Below are 16339 nucleotides of genomic sequence, written 5' to 3'. Positions count from 1 at the left end.
GCATTATGGGAAACGGAGTTCTGGTGGGAGTGATCAGTTCAGATGTGGAGTGCCCTCTGGTGTTTCTCTAGGGCACTCCAACTGGTGATCGTCACAGTACCATAGAGTAGGTTGGCCTTCTCTGTCTACCAGAAGAAAAATGCACTGGTACTTAATTATCTACAAAGCTATTTTGAGGTTGTTGCTTTCTTATCTCTGTTATTTTATGCAGCAGAAAATTATCAAAAATTATTTTCTTCGTTCGCAAAACTTCTATACTCTCTCTGTCCCTTTTGTGCGAACTGAGTTAGGTTAGAAGTCTTTTATGTATGCAGCGCCGTTTGATTGGAATGCCCTCCAAACTAAATTAAAATTAGAAAATTTGCTGACCGTTTTAAATCAGTTATCCGGCGAATGGAAGCTGATCAAACATTATGTAACTGCTTTTAAACTACTCTTTTAACTGTTTTGTATCTGTCTGTGTGATGTTTATTTGTAATGGAACCGATTGTACTGCTGCACATTTTTGGCCAGGACACTCCTGTAAAAGAGATTCTTAATCTCAGAAAGCTTTTCTGGTTAAATAAAGGTTAAATAAAACAAACAAAAAAAATTCTGACATTCAGTTTGGAGTTCAGGAGATTATCTTGACCAGGGCCACACCCCTAAATGCATTGAAGCAACTGCCATGTGATTGGTTGATTAGATAATTGCATTAATGAGAAATTGAACAGGTGTTCCTAATAATCCTTTAGGTGAGTGTACATGTATCTCAAACATAACAAATATGTTTTAGTAATATCGTTATGTAGAGGAAATTCCTTAGAGTTTGTGTGTGTGTGGATATTCGCTGGTGTTTTAGGTCTTTGATGTCACCCCAGGGAGGGATTTCGATGTCATGCGAAACTCTGGCAAACATCGTAATGTTGTAAAAACGTCAGAAGTCCGTTTGCTTTAGCAGACTCGCTGGCCCCGGCTGGTGATTTAGGTTGGAGATGGTTAGGGCATTTTGAACTAGCCTGGTTCAACCAGACTCTTGTACATTTCATTTGTACAGAGAGTCTGGCCTCTCTACATTGAGAAACGTTTACTTCCTTGTAGGCGGGTTCTCTGTTAAAGTTCAAAACTATTGGATCTTCCCAGAGTCACTCAGGATCTGCCATAGCCAATCGCTAATGTGTGGTCATGGCGTATGTCATGTGCCGAAACCGGCTGGAAACAACAAGTCCGAATGATCAGAGGATTATGTTTACAATAAGATTTCTGTCAACGAGAGCTGCAGGTTTTGTTCATCTAGGAACAATTATTAATTCGAAATGTATATTTGACATTAAGGACAGTGATGTATTCATTCAACTGTCGAAGCTGGGTCTGCGGTCGTTTCTGATCTGCCGCAAATGCTGTACAGTGAATGATCTGTCACGGTTTGCGGGTTTGTTTGCTCATTCTGTGTGTACCGCGCTGATCTGATTGCCTATCAGTGTCAGCTGCGCTGACGAACGATCAGATCAGTTGCAGGTGTGTCTCGTTTATTTAGTCCTATATGTAGTGCTGTGTTACTGATGTTCAGTGTCAGATCGTTTGGGTTGCTGGTTCCTTTGCTGACATCTGTTCTGTGCAGTTTGGTCCTGTTTCCCGGTTTGCACGACCAGAAGCTGTGATTTGTTCATCCTGTCGATCGAATCGAGCATCGATCTTCTGAAGGGCTTCTTTCAGTTCACTCGCTGGATCCATAGTTGGGGTCAGATCGTTATGTCAGGAAGCATACACCGGATCCAGTAGCGAGTTAAAAAATACGTTTAATAGTAACAGTCAGAAAAACAAAGAGCTGGCTATTAAACTGGAACACAGCAAGTCAAAGAACATGAGAACTGCTGAGTAGAGGTCTTCACGGGTCCAAAAATTCATGCCCGACCCGGAAGAGACCCGTAATGTGCTACACCGAACCGACCCGGACCCGTCGTTCATTTCAAAAGTTGGACCCGGACCCGTGCAGACCCGAGAAATGCCATAAATGTACTGCCCGGACCCGACCTGGACCCGTCTATTATTTGAAAACTGGACCCGAACCCGGCAGTAAGACACAAACCCGACTGGACCCGATTGTCACATATTATTTCACACGAGTTGCGAAAAATAAAACTTTTTGTCTTACCTAATTTTAGTAGTCGTCGTCTCACTTCCTTGTAACGTTAGCTATCTGACTGACTGTGATGCATTACAATCCACCGACAAGAAAGCTCTATCCATGTTATTTCTCTCGTTTTTCCAAGCTTAATCCACTCATTATTTCAGCTTTAAAAGTCCACTTGATGTCACGTTGATGGATGAAAAATACAGCCTTGCACATGTACATTCTGACTCGAGTTAACTCGCATAATAACTTTAACTGTTTGCCCTTATGAACTATAATAACGATTGCTTGTTCAGCTTGATCATATCTCTGCTCTCTGCTCTTCATTGAGTCTGAATCTGACCACCAAAACTTTAAGATTAAACAAGACGGTTCATTTATATTATTATAAACATTGGAGAAAATGCAAAGCGGGGTTTGGCGGAAGCCCTGCTCTGGTTGCCATAGAAACATGACACGCGCTTGAGCTTGCACTCCGATTGCACGTGTATTACCAGCCTGTTCTCAGCGCGTGTTATATTAACGTTAACAGGTGCCATGTGAGTAGTATTTCGCCGTTTTGTCATACAGCGCATCCTATATGACGCTAAATGATGAGAATGCGTTGGTATTACACACAATGTTAAACAGACCCGGGACCCGAAGTAATAGATTCGGGTCCCGGGCCGACGGGTCTCGGGTGCACTGTGAAGACCTCTACTGCTGAGTAGAATCCCAGCCGAGTAGAGGAGAAATGACATGCCGTGAATCCTCACAGACCGACCACAGCTCAGGCAGAATAACAGGATCTGTGCAAACTGGGAAACGGTTTGCATGGATCCTGGATAAAGGATCCTGGATACAGGAATGTGCTGGCAAGGTGGGAGCCTTAAAAGAGGATGCAGAGCAAGGGGAGAGAAAGCTCACAAGCAACTCTTCAACCCGGAGCATGCTCACCTATCGCTGTTCACACAGCCCTTCCACACGTGAGTAGTTCTACTGCATGGGAGACACTATGCAAACCGAATACAGGTTACTCCATTATCTCCACACCTCAATGTGGAGATCTTGAAGGAATAAAAGGCTCATAGACTTATATGTTGGGCAGTGGAGCAGATGGATTATTGATCACATCCACCTCAACTCTCTCTGCTCAAATCCACTCTCATATCATATCTCACATCCACCTCAACTCTCATGACGGCATAATCGGATGCATAAAAGTGACGCCGGCACACACACACACACACACACACACATACACACATACACACATACACATACACACATCAGCCTCGCGATGAAGCAAGACGCTCTCAGGCCTCGAGGGGCATGGCAGGACAACGCAGTGTCTCGAAAGGAGGGCCCTAGAGGACGCCATGCCTCTAGTTGATTGAGTGCTTAAGGTCAAAGGTGAAGGCAAATTGTGCACCTTGTAAGCCGAGGCAATAGCCTGAACAATCTAATTACAATTACTTTGCTTGGATGCCGGGAGCCCCTTCTTAGGTGACCCAAAATACACTAACAGTTGGTCCGATCTCCTCCTCTCGAGGTAAATACTCAAAGCTCTGACGGGGCAGGGCAAATGGAGCTTCTCTTCTTCTGCCGACACATGAGGTGGAGGATAAAATGCCTGCAGGACCGTAGACCGTGCCGTATTAGAAGGCACCTTAGGCACATAGCCTGGTCTCGGGCCTTAACTCTGCCAGGGGAAAACTCCAAGCAAGCTGGTGTCACTGCCAGGGCTTGGAGATCTCCCACTCCTCTCAAGAGAGGTTAGCCTGACTTCGTCATACTCATATTCTTGTTGGAATATGAGTCTAAAACTCCTCCGTAGGGCTTTGATTATGAGGCTAAGCATTGATTACCAGTTAAGCGCTCTTTGATAACGTGATGATTATGTTCCTTGCAGATCACCTGTCCATCATCGTATAAAGCCCGCCCTGGCAATTTGATTGGCCCGAATGTTTATTGTCTGATCATAATTACTCCTCAATGGATCGAGTCCAGACCGAACTTCCAGACCAAAAAATGTTGTGGGCGGAGTTCGGGCTGGCATCCAGGCTAAAGAGAGGTAATAGCTAAGAAAAAAAAAATTGAACGTCAGATCCTTGGCCGAAGCTGACTGAAGGAGTTCGAAGGGGGCCAGGGATAACCCTTCGAGAACCACCGCCAGATCCCAGGCAGGAACCCGTCGGTCTCATCCTCCCCCAAAAAATGTTGTGACCATAGTCGGTGCCTGTTTGCAAGCTTTTGGGGCAAATGCCATGGTATACGTTTGCTGGAAATCGATATTGCCCGAAACATTAAAGACAGCAGGACAACATCTTTTTCCCCAAGGGTTCCTGCTGCTAGAACAACATTGATTGCTCCACAGCATGGGGCAGCCCTCAGAGGTCCTACACTGCATTAGGACCTCTTTCCCAAAGCCCTCTTCGCCTGACGGATGACCCTCAGGTCACTCTTCCGGCTGGAGGACTATGGTTGAGAGCGCGTTCTCTTTTGCTAGGCTCCCGCAGGAGGGGCTCTAGAGGCAACGCTCACCTACTACTCTTGCTGATAGGTGGAGCTGTTTGACGGCTGAGGCTGGCCACTTGGACCAGCTCTCCTTGATCCAGATTTAGAGGGGTGAGGGAGATACTGTTGGAACGCTGCTGATTTTTCTTTCTTTTTTTTCTTTCTTCACTTCCTGAAACCTGTCGACGACTGAAGTGACCACGTTGGAAAACAGGCCAGAAGGTGATAGTGGAGTGTTCAACAGAAAATATTTGTCTCTCTCTTTTATACCGGACAAATATAGCCACAGATGTCTCTCCAAAGCCACCATAGCTGCTACATAGAGCTATGGCACGTTTAGCTGCTAAAGATACTCTTAAGCCTCTTAAAAGTCATGTCCGTACTCCTAACAACTAGGATTTTTTCTTTAGTTTTAAGAGTGAATGCCCACATTTCTAAGAATTTGTCATTTTGTCACTAGGAGCTACACTTTGCATTAAGATTCTTTATGAATACGGGCCCAGGAGAACACAACACTTTTTCTAGAGCGGGCTCTAACTCCGAAGGGGCACAGCATGCCATGAGTTTGTGTGCGCCAAGGCAATGGCATCCATTATCCAGTGGGCCAATCTCTGTTTGGAGACAACCTTTCCCTTCTGCTGACCTCCAAAGCAGACAAAGAGCTGCTCTAAGCTCCTAGCAGGGCGAACTGAATCGCATATCCGAGTCTGATCGTCTGAATGAGCCAACCAGATGAATTGGGAAACACTAACCAGACCCCCAGACACTATGCAAGTGGCACCAGTGGAACTACAGACATAACCACCGAGGAACAGCGAAGTGGAGCCCTTGGGCTCAACCCGGAAGTCATACCATCCAGAAGTAGAGGTAGTAAGTGTGGTGTGACTCTTACCTTGCTCCACGGAAGGTTTCACTGGAAAATGTGTTTGGCTAGAAATACATGAGGAGGCATTGTGTCCTTGAACCACAAACTGCATTTTGGCAAGATAAGAGATGGTTGAGAGTAAGGAAGTGCAGCATCGCTTGCTGTCAATCCGCTCCTTATGTGACCCAGAGATTGAGAAAACTGCTCTTTTATTGAGAATGTGCTCCATCTTTTGGTCACTCTTCTCAAGGATGTTGCTTCGCCAACTGCTTAGTGGCGGCTTCATGCGGGGGGCTTGATTTTGCAGCCTGGATGGCTGCTAAGGGCGAGGTTAGTCGCTGTGCGCAGTTCCTGCCAAAACCCTGGCCCAGAACTTGCCTCAAACAGCTCTTTTGGCTCTGTGGCCTGATGGACTTGCAGGAGGCAAAAAAACAAAACAAAAAACAATCGTCCAACCGTGAGTGTTCAGAGCAGGGTGGAGAGTTCAGCTCAAGCTGACACTTGCAGCGGACCATGAAAGCATGGCAGGTCAACTTTGGGTCTGACTCAACCTGTGCCATTCTCCCAAAAGAGGGCAGCACTACTTGGTCTTCATCCTTAATAAGACTCAAGCCCAGCCTCTAATGCAGCGATCAACTTCTGATCCTCCTGGGGGTCTCCAAAATGGACGCTGGGTCACCCAGCGTGTTGAAAGCCCAGACATGTCTGCAGTTATTGTGGCTGTCAGATTAGGCCAGGAAACTACCTCATCCAGATACACAAGGAGGGAATGCTATAGCAAATTAGCTCAAAAGGGAAGCTAATTATAACTAATTATAATTAATTATAAATATATGGGTCAGTTTGTATTATCTGGATGTAGCTGAATTAATATTACAATTCAGCTGTATTTATTGCTATTATATTACAGTAATATTACAGCTATTACAGCTGTAATATTGCTATTACAATTACAATCAATTAATCTGTTTGTATAGCATACACTCAGTATAGGTAAATCTTCTGTCAACTCTTAGAAAATATATTTTTTTTTGTGGTCACAGAAAAATAAATCTTCCTTAGCATGTAGCATGGTAAAATTACACAAAAGTTGTGTGTAGTTTAAATCACGAACACATGACTAATCTACACAATCACATACACACACATCACACATACATACGAATGGAATGGAAAAGTGAATGAAACCGGAACAGAACCAGGGATTGAAGCTATAAACAGAGTCATTTAACCATCTGAAAGAACCATCAGTTTCTTACTTCAAAGCACCTTTGTATATGGGCTCAACCACTTATACTAAACCTCTGTTTAATTAGTTAATTGTACGATACTTGCATAGCTTTACTGGTTAAATGAGCATCCTGGTATGCAGTCTCAGGGGAAACTCTTGATGGCTCTGTGGTCGATGTTGATATTGCAATCAATTTCTCCAGCGTTTAATGAAGAAATTATAATGAACTTGCAATGTTAGACTGACTCTGTTATGGTCAAGGAAGTTACACATGGCTTGATGTGTTAAGGCCTGCCGGCGCGACTGCTTCTGCTCTGGGGCCTGGTGAAGTCCTACATGAACTGCAACCAGGAGAAGAAGGAATAGAAAAGAAGATCACTTCAACAGTGGCTTTTAATTTCATGTGAAGGTCACTCATGCAAGGGATCAGTGATCCAATAGGAACTTAAACCTTTAGAGGGAAACTTTACAATCCTTTGTCTTTGAGCATGGTATTTTGCATATGTAACTGGATTGGGTGTTGATGGAGGTTAAACCACAGGAATCAACATAATATATCCAATCATGTAGGTCAACAAAATACAAATTCGTAGCTACCAAGAATGATATATGCGATCTTGGTTAATCAAGCAAAACTACCACATTCATTCAAGGATTAATACATAGGCAAACATTATAAATAACCTATGGTCACAGGGAAATTAGAAACATGATTGTTTGTGTCTCAATTGAATACTTGAACTTGTTCATTCATAGAAGGTTTCCTATGAGTTAATGGATAAGTCCCTTTCTATGGGCCTTGTGTCTTTGCTATGGCCTGTGCCTTCCACATTTTTTTTTTTTTTACTAGTTATTTCAAAAAGTAATCTGATTAGGTTGCTTGCATTACTTGTAATGCATTACCCACAACACTGATTTTGAGATTAACTGTTTTTTTTTTTTTAATCTATTCTCTGGCTATTGTATACCATAGATCATGCTTAAATGTAATACAGTATAGTGTTAAATCTCTGTCATAATTTCTTAACTTCTTCCCTTCCCCTCTTCACTAAAGGGCCTTTCATAGTCTGTGTGGAGTTTACAGTATTCTACAATTTCCAGATAAATGAAATAAGGCTCATCTCCTCCTCTGCATGTTATCATTACCTTTGTACAGTAGTCTGTAAATTACATTACATGTCAATCAGACCATATCTTCCTGTCTAAATGGGCGTTTACACAAGGCAAGCTGGAAATAGGCTTATGCGAGACCATGTGTGAGGACCTAGATCCAGACCAATACACTGAGTAATGCAACAAAGGTCACTTTCAGGTCTAATGACTAAGGCCCTACCCCAGATGGCACTGTAAGCCTTACGATCCTGCTTCGAGTCTATAGTTTGGTGATATAATGGCGCACAAGCTGTCACATGGCTATAATGATAAAAAATATGCATGAAATTGTGTTTACTTTGTTTCCCCTGTGTACAGTTTTTTTTTTTAAAGATGGCTGTCTCTCTTTTCCTGCTTGAAAAATCAGGCTGTATTTACTCTCTCCGTGGGGAGCCGGGCTACCTCAGTCTGCAAGCTCTGTTTTTGTTTATTAAATCTGGTGGAGAACCTTGAACATTACCAGAGAAACTCTCTCTCATCCACACAGACAATAAATACCAGCTGAAGCTACTCAAATGCCTGTATTCTTGTCAGAATTTAAAACATGAGTGTTCCTAGAAAAGGTTGAAAGTAGTTTTTTTTCTATTGTGTTGCAAATTACAAGCTTTAAGTGTAAGAATTACTATGTAGCTGATTTGTGCAGCTTGTGCATAATTTTAAAGGGTTAGTTCACCCAAAAATGAAAATTCTGTCACTATTTACTGTATACTCACCCTCATGTTGTTCCAAACCTCTATGTGTTTATTTGTTCTGCTGAAAGGAAGATATTTGGAAGAATGTATTAATCAAACAGATCTCATTCATCTGTTTGATTAAAACATTCTTCCAAATATCTTCCTTTGTGTTCAGCAGAACAAATAAACACATTGAGGTTTGGAACAACATTAGGGGTGAGTAAATACTGACAGAATTGTCATTTTTGGGTAAACTAACCCTTTAAAATTATGCTTAGAACCACAAGCTCATAACCACAAGTCAACTACAGAGTAATTCTAATTTTGGGTGAACTAACCCTTTAAAATGATGCTTAGAAGGTTTATGTATATGACACTGTTTTTATATGGAAATGAAGTAGGTGTCTCCTCATAGAAGATTGCGGTTTTTTGTTGTACACTTCTGACCACACAAAAAAAATCAGATTGTTCATCAAAGTCATTGTAATTGAAATACATTTTGAAAGAATCCTGAAAGAATTTTTATTTTAAATTGTAATAATATTTCACAATATTACTTTATTTGCTCTGATTAAATAAATGCCAGTGTTGAGCACAAAATACTAAAATAAAATGCATAAAATACAGAATACATGCATATTTATAAAGAGCCTGTAATGTTTATAATATTAGTATAAGCGAGAGTAATATCTATTTTCTATCATGTTGTATAACAGAGCTCTGAAATGCTTTTTGATCACAGAGGTTAATATTTGTGTTTTCCCATTGGAAATATGAAATAAGATCAGAACAGATGGATAAATGTCTAAAGAGAGCTAATACTCAAACAGCTCTGTGGATAATTAGCACTCAACCTTCAGGGAAAGTACAGTGTCTAAAAGAATGAAGTGATGCACATTATTCCATGGTCAGTTGAAGTGAATTTCACAAAAGGATTTGTTTTGTATTATATTAATTCATTTAGGTCTTTTTTTAACTGTATTGCTTTCAATGACTACAGAACAGTAAATTGTATTACTCAAAATAAAATCTTTTGTTCAGTGACATTGAATTCAATGTTGTTTTCTAAAGAGTGCAAACAGAAATAATAATACCTCTTTTTTTCAGGTTGCTGTATTCTGTTCTGCCTCCATCTGTAGCCAATGAACTGCGGCATAAGCGCCCCGTGCCTGCTAAACGATACGACAACGTGACAATTCTTTTTAGTGGAATTGTTGGCTTCAATGCATTCTGCAGCAAACATGCATCAGCAGAGGGAGCCATTAAAATCGTCAACCTGCTCAACGATATTTACACGAGATTTGACATTCTCACTGATTCTCGGAAGAACCCTTATGTGTATAAGGTGAGTGAATTTTAACCTTGAAATTAAATCTGTTTTTGGTTTATTGGAACTGCTGTGAAAAAAAAAATAATAATTATAAAATGATTACTGAAGATGCTTCAAAATAGATAGATCTAAAAATACTTTTATACCCATACTCACAGACATAAAAAAAGGTATTCAGCACTCAAAAGACACAAATCTGCATGATTGTGACTGGCCTAAAAATATCTTGAAAAATGGTCCCAGGTACATGGATACATTTGTGTAAATGTGCTTTTGAGAAGGCAAGTTAGTCACAATGTAAATTAAAGCATTATAACCTGCAAGGTGAAAAATATATCAAAATCTAATTTCAGTGTCACTTTTAGCAAACTTACTGTAATAAAGGTGTCACTTTCAACAAATGTAAAAACCTACCAGCTACAAAGTTCAAAGACAACAAATCTTTTATAAGTCTTTTTTATGATACATAGTTGTATAATACATCTTTTATGATGTACCTAATTCGATCAATAAATGAATGACTATATTTAGATCAGGGTGTGAAACTTATTTTAGGTCAAGTGCCAGATTGAATCATCTTATGTGGGTTTATGTTTTTGTTTTTTCGTTCAACCTTGCTTTAGGCAATCCAGAGCATGTACACAATTCATTTTTCTGAGTAACCATTACTGGGATAAAAGAGAAGCACAGTAATGTACTAATTTATTTACTAGAGACCTTAGATTACATATGTACTATATGCAATTGGTAGTTAGGGAACATTAATCAAACAACAATACTGATATATTGTTCTTTGTTTAATATTACATAAATTGTAAGGCTAATTATAATTACAGGCCCACATCTCATTTAAATTTTCATTTCAACAGCAAACCAGTTTGGTAAAAAATATTTTACAGTCTACTTTACAGTCTTACTATTAGTAAATTATGCATAATTATAAGCGATTAGCCTAACCCTATAAACCAAACATGAATCCTAATCCTATTTATATGACTCTTTAGTACTTATTTATATAATTACACTGTAACATCTAAAGTGTTCATATAGATTATTCAATATTTTATTTATTCTCCGAGTAACACAAAACAAGTATGTGAAGATCAAAAGACCTTGTTAAACCTAGTTAACCCCCTGAGGACCAAAAATGCGTTCCTGCGTTTTGATCTTTTTTTTTTCTCACATAGCTGCAACATAGACTTAAAAAAATCTTTCTGAAACGCATCCGAAAAATGAACTGTAACTCATTAAATGAAGTTGAAGATTTCTCTTTATGAAGTTGAAATTCTCTTGCTTTATATAAAAAAGCAACTATTCTCAGTTGATGTAATCTGTATAAAAAGAGAGAGATGTCAGTCTATTTCCTTTCACCTAATTATAGCGTATGACGTGTTAATGTGACCCCGCCCACTGAGAGTGCGCGCTATTCAAACCCACTGGATAAAACATCCAGTCTATCACAAATCTAACCTTACCTCGTCTTGCTGCGCTGTGAAGAATAATACTGTCATAATAATCCTGGGAAAGTCACGGATGGAGCTGATGTAAGTCATTTATCTTAAGTGCTTTGTTTTAATCGTGTTATTGAATATTGTCTGTAAACTGCACAAAGACTGTTTGAATATGAAATGCGCGCACAAGACAGACGCTTGCACGCTGTGTTTATTCACTTTTGCTCCTACATTAGTAAGACTATATAGACTACTGAGATTTGTTCTATACAGATCTGTAAAACCAAAAAGACTGTTTAAATATGAATCGGGTGTGTAAACGAGCAAACGCACAGATAGGCTACTGTTACAGACGAAATAGATTATAAAGTTTTTACTATAAAATAGACATCAAATAAGCTTTAGTTAGACAGTTTCTGCTCATATGTTAAATATATAGTATGTTTTGTCAAAAATAAACTAATCAACTGTTATCCAATGTAAGCTAATGCAATGCACATATCAAAATAATGAATCCTTAACTTTGAAATATATATTATAACATGTAAATGTCCTAATTTAAAATTAATTCTTTATATGGAAAAATAATTTTCTTTTCAAGATGTTTCCAACTCTAACTTTGAACCAGTTCTACACAATGGCCCATATGACCTATTTGACCAGGATTTGTTTCCAGGTATGACAAAAAATAGGTTTTTGACTTTCATTTATATTTTGATATATATATATATATATATATATATTAAATATATTTGGATGATATCTTGAAAAAGACTCAGTGTCAAATGAAACTGAGGTGACCAAGGGTAGGCAGAGAGGAAAACGTGTCGCACTGCACCCCCAGAGTAGCCCAGGAAAGTATGGCTGTCAACATTTCCTCAGCATCATCTTCATTTCCAGAGCTCAACAGCCCTCTCTCCGATACAGCGATCGACGTCTGATCCACCCCTGGAGTCCCGAATGAAATGCTTGGTCCCTCATGAGAAGGACCAGTAATCCCATCCGGAAGCTGCTAGGCATGCGAGACTGTCCGCTCAAGCCCTTATGAGAAAGGCAAGATGAACAACGTGCCGACGTGGTCATGCTCTCATGAGTGAGCATAAACCACCCATGAATGCAGTCTCAGCATGTTTGCGGTGTGCTAGAAGAGTGAGGGGCCAGAGGAGGTGGTCTCGTCAGGGAACGCTCACTGTAATCCTCAGATCACCAGTGCTATTAGCCAAAGTAGCCCTTTTCTGGTAGCCACCAGAAGAGGAACTAGATCAGGGAATAGGCAAGGGGACTCCACCTCGTTTGAGGCACTTGAGTCTAGAGCTTCGAACGTCGCGTGCTGGGTTGCCGTGACAACCCGCACTGTCAACCGGCAGGTTGACGGCACATGGCACGCTGAGCGGATTAAGCCTCTACGAGAAAGGGGAGATGAACAACGTGTCGACGTGGTCATGTTCTTATGAGAGAACATGAACCACCCACAAACATCTCAACACGCTTAAGCCCAGGCATGTAAAACGGTCATGGCTGTCAAATGAGGACAGAAAACGACCACACCCAGAAACACGGTTTGGATGATATCTTGAAAAAGACTCAGTGTCAAATCACCATATCGTCAGATCACCTCTGATGTACATTGAGAGTGCATGACGAAGGGGAACTGAACAGTCCCATCACTCACAAATCCAGTTTCAGCTGCCAAATAGTATGATTAATTTCTACTGCTGGTTTAAAATGTGAGCTATAATGCAAACCACTTTAGCTAAAAACAGAATATTATGAATTTATCATACCCATAAATTCATTTGATTCGAATGTTTTTTAGCATAAATTACTCTTTCAAACTTTTCTCTTTCAAATAATTTCACATGCTGGATTAGCCATATTTGGCCCACAGGCTGTGTTTGACACATTTGATTTAGATATTACAATGGGGTTAATGTAAGTCTTTGGAACTTACAGAGCAACCATTAACAGCCATGGTTTTGTATTTCTGTAACTTTACTAACTTGCTGTGCCTCATAGCATGTACTTTCCCAACCACAGATAATGTACATTGCTCTCTTCAAAACAAGGGTGTACTAACTAAATAAAATAGACGGGTAGAATTTCAAGGCTGGCTTACCAAAAAAAGCAATATTTACTTAAAACAAACTTTATCTATTTGGTACAAAGGTTTCATGAAGGACTGGGCTCTCTCTCTGAAGATGTGTTTTATAGTTTGTTGCAAGGTTTGGAGAAAAAAAAAAAACTGGCAACATTTACTGAGTTTTACTGGCAACATCTGTAGTGTGCGTCGTCAGGAAAACTTGGATGAATCATAAGTATCCTACAATTGGCTAACTTGGATAATAGTTTATCCTGCGATTTTCATTTTATTTTGTTTGGCTGTATTCATTCATATTACAAACTAGTTATTACTAGACATTCAAGGCCACAAGACATATTTAAATGGTTTTAGTGACTATTGATTTACCTTAGTAAATTAATTTCTTATCTTGGATATCCATTATTACATCCATTATTATATCCATTATCCAATACATGTTAATTAAAAATGTTAAAGGGGTGATGAACTGAGAAATCAAATTTTCCTTGAGCTTTTGACATCTAAGAGGTTATCATATTATAAGAATATCCTGTAAGCGTCAGAACTGAAAACGTCCTTATTAGTCCAATAAAAGCTTTTATTGACACCAGCCCTAGCAAACGACTCGTTTTTAAAAGTGGGGAACTATGATGTCAAAGAGGATAAAACACCACCCCCGCAGAAGAAGATCAACTCCGACTATAACACGGTCAGTTTAGCCCCGCCCACCGATTTGCGCATTACTTGCATAGCTAAATAACATAGGCAGGCCTACCTTGTGATGACAAACCGGATCAAGCTACCGAGCAATACAAAATATTGTGCAGTGCCTGGTTGTGGAAGAAGACGCTGCATATGCCTCCTCTGGATTCCAATAGGACTGCATGGATAAACTTTATTTTTAATGACATTCCTCTCCAGCTGATGAGGGTAAAACCGTCTGTTCGCTTCATTTCACTGATGATTGTTTTGTAAACAAGACTGGATTTGCAGACCGATTAAGAGTAAAGAACGGTGCTGTGCCGTCTATATTGGATCTGACAGGAATTGTGCAACACACGGACTCTGGGTCGAACATGTATGGGCGAATCATTCCGGTTTCCATTTTACAACATTGGACCTTTTCAAAACAATTATCCCCACATACACAGACGAGGTAAGTTAAAAAACTCATTATAATATGCAAAACTGTTATCCACTCACAGCAGTGGGTGTTTAAGTCTTCAGTGCGAGACGCCCATAAAAAATGTACGGGTAGAAAATAACCTATTAATTATTCATTTTTATGTTTTTGAATGCAAAAACCAAGCGTACGTCATAAGTTCACCTCAGAAAACAATATAATAAAATTTAAAAAGCCAGTTCATTACCCCTTTAAGTAAATATCTGTATGCTATAAAAATATTATTATTGTAGGTTAGTGTTAACTGTTAAATGACTCAAATATTCAATCATGGTAGGGAACATACAAATATCCAAGTTGAGCTCATGGATAATCCTTTGAGGTTCATTATACCACAGGCACATTAGCTTTTTCTGGTGGTTTCTAATTTGAATCCATCACTTTATTAAATATCTTTCTATTCTCTGAAAGGTGGAGACTGTTGGTGATAAGTACATGACCGTGAGTGGCCTTCCGGAGCCCTGCACCCACCATGCAAAGTCCATATGTCACCTGGCCCTAGACATGATGGAGATCGCTGGACAGGTGAAAGTGGACAAGGATCCTGTGCAGGTGATCACTCAGAATATTTCCTTAAGTAAAAAAAAAAAAATCTTTCATTCCAGAACATCTAATTAGTCTGCAAAAGTTGGCATGCTGAGGGTGCTGAGAATTTACATGATGAGATATTTAATATATGAAATATGTGAGTTAATATATGAAATATATGATTTTATATGAAATTCTATATAATATGATATAGAATATGTGACCGTGGAACACAAAACCAGTCACAAGTCGCACAGCTATATTTGTGGCAATAGCAAACAATACATTGCATGGGTCAAAATTATCGATATTTTTTATGCCAAAAATTATTAGGATATTAAGTAAAGATCATGTTCCATGAAGATGTTTTGTAAATTTCCTACTGTAAATATGTAAAAAATATATATTTTTGTGAGTGGATACAGTAATCGCGAACACATGGACAACAAGCGATTCCCTTTTAAGGGAACTTGCGTTGAGATGAGACGCTTTGGGAATGCTCAGTGTGACTGTTTCGTGAAGCTCTTGTGAAATCAGTCCAATGGTTTATAGGCGGGTGACGTCATGGCAAGCAAACAGCATTTTGGATTGTGTGTTCCTCCTTGCCCTTGCTTCATTACGAGTGGGGACACACAATTTATGTGTTGTTTGTTTGGGAGTAGAGCCTGCACGGTAAGCTCTAGTAAAAGTTGGCCAACAGTGTTCATTCATAAATTCTCTACGTGTAACATATGCACAATCGAGAGTTTTTGCTCCTGTTGGCTTTCTTCTCGAGGGAAGAAAGTCAATAAAGATTCTTTGGCCCTGATCTCGCATTTGCTGAGGCAGCGCATAGATTACGGGTCTGCAATAAAGATTCTGTGACTCGATCCTGCTGTTGTGCCGAATTTCGACCCCCACCAAATAATTACCCTCCCCCTAGTATTGGTAGTTTTAGCATTACTTGTGGGGGAGGGGTTAGGATTAGGGGTGGGGTTAGGATTAGGCAATCAGGTACTGACTTCAACGAGGGGGTAATAATTTGGCAGGGGGGTCAAAATTCGGCACAACACCGGATCTCGCTTGTGTAGAGGCAGCACGTAGATTATGGGTCTCATCTCTGCAAAAAGAGTCTAATAGCTCAGATTGCACGTTTGCAGAGGCAGCCCATAGATTATGGGTTTGTATTTGCAATAAGAATCTAGTGGCTCACATTGCGCGTTTGCCGAGGGAGCGCGTAGATTGTTTGTCTGCATC

At 39.9% G+C, this 16339-nt stretch overlaps 1 protein-coding gene across 1 annotated transcript in view; it reads left to right on the top strand.

Annotated features, from left to right (window-relative positions):
• gucy1b1 (guanylate cyclase 1 soluble subunit beta 1) overlaps window positions 1-16339 on the top strand; it is a 55163-nt gene that overhangs the window by 33897 nt on the left and 4927 nt on the right. The window contains exons 10-11 of the mRNA XM_039694136.2: window positions 9639-9876; window positions 14987-15127. Coding sequence (XP_039550070.2) covers window positions 9639-9876; window positions 14987-15127 — 379 coding nt within the window. The remainder of the gene's footprint in view (window positions 1-9638; window positions 9877-14986; window positions 15128-16339) is intronic.

Source organism: Pimephales promelas, chromosome 6 (genome assembly GCF_988280905.1).
Source record: "Pimephales promelas chromosome 6, fPimPro1.hap1.1, whole genome shotgun sequence".
Taxonomy (NCBI): Eukaryota; Metazoa; Chordata; class Actinopteri; order Cypriniformes; family Leuciscidae; genus Pimephales; species Pimephales promelas.
This window is presented reverse-complemented; position numbering and strand designations above follow the sequence as displayed.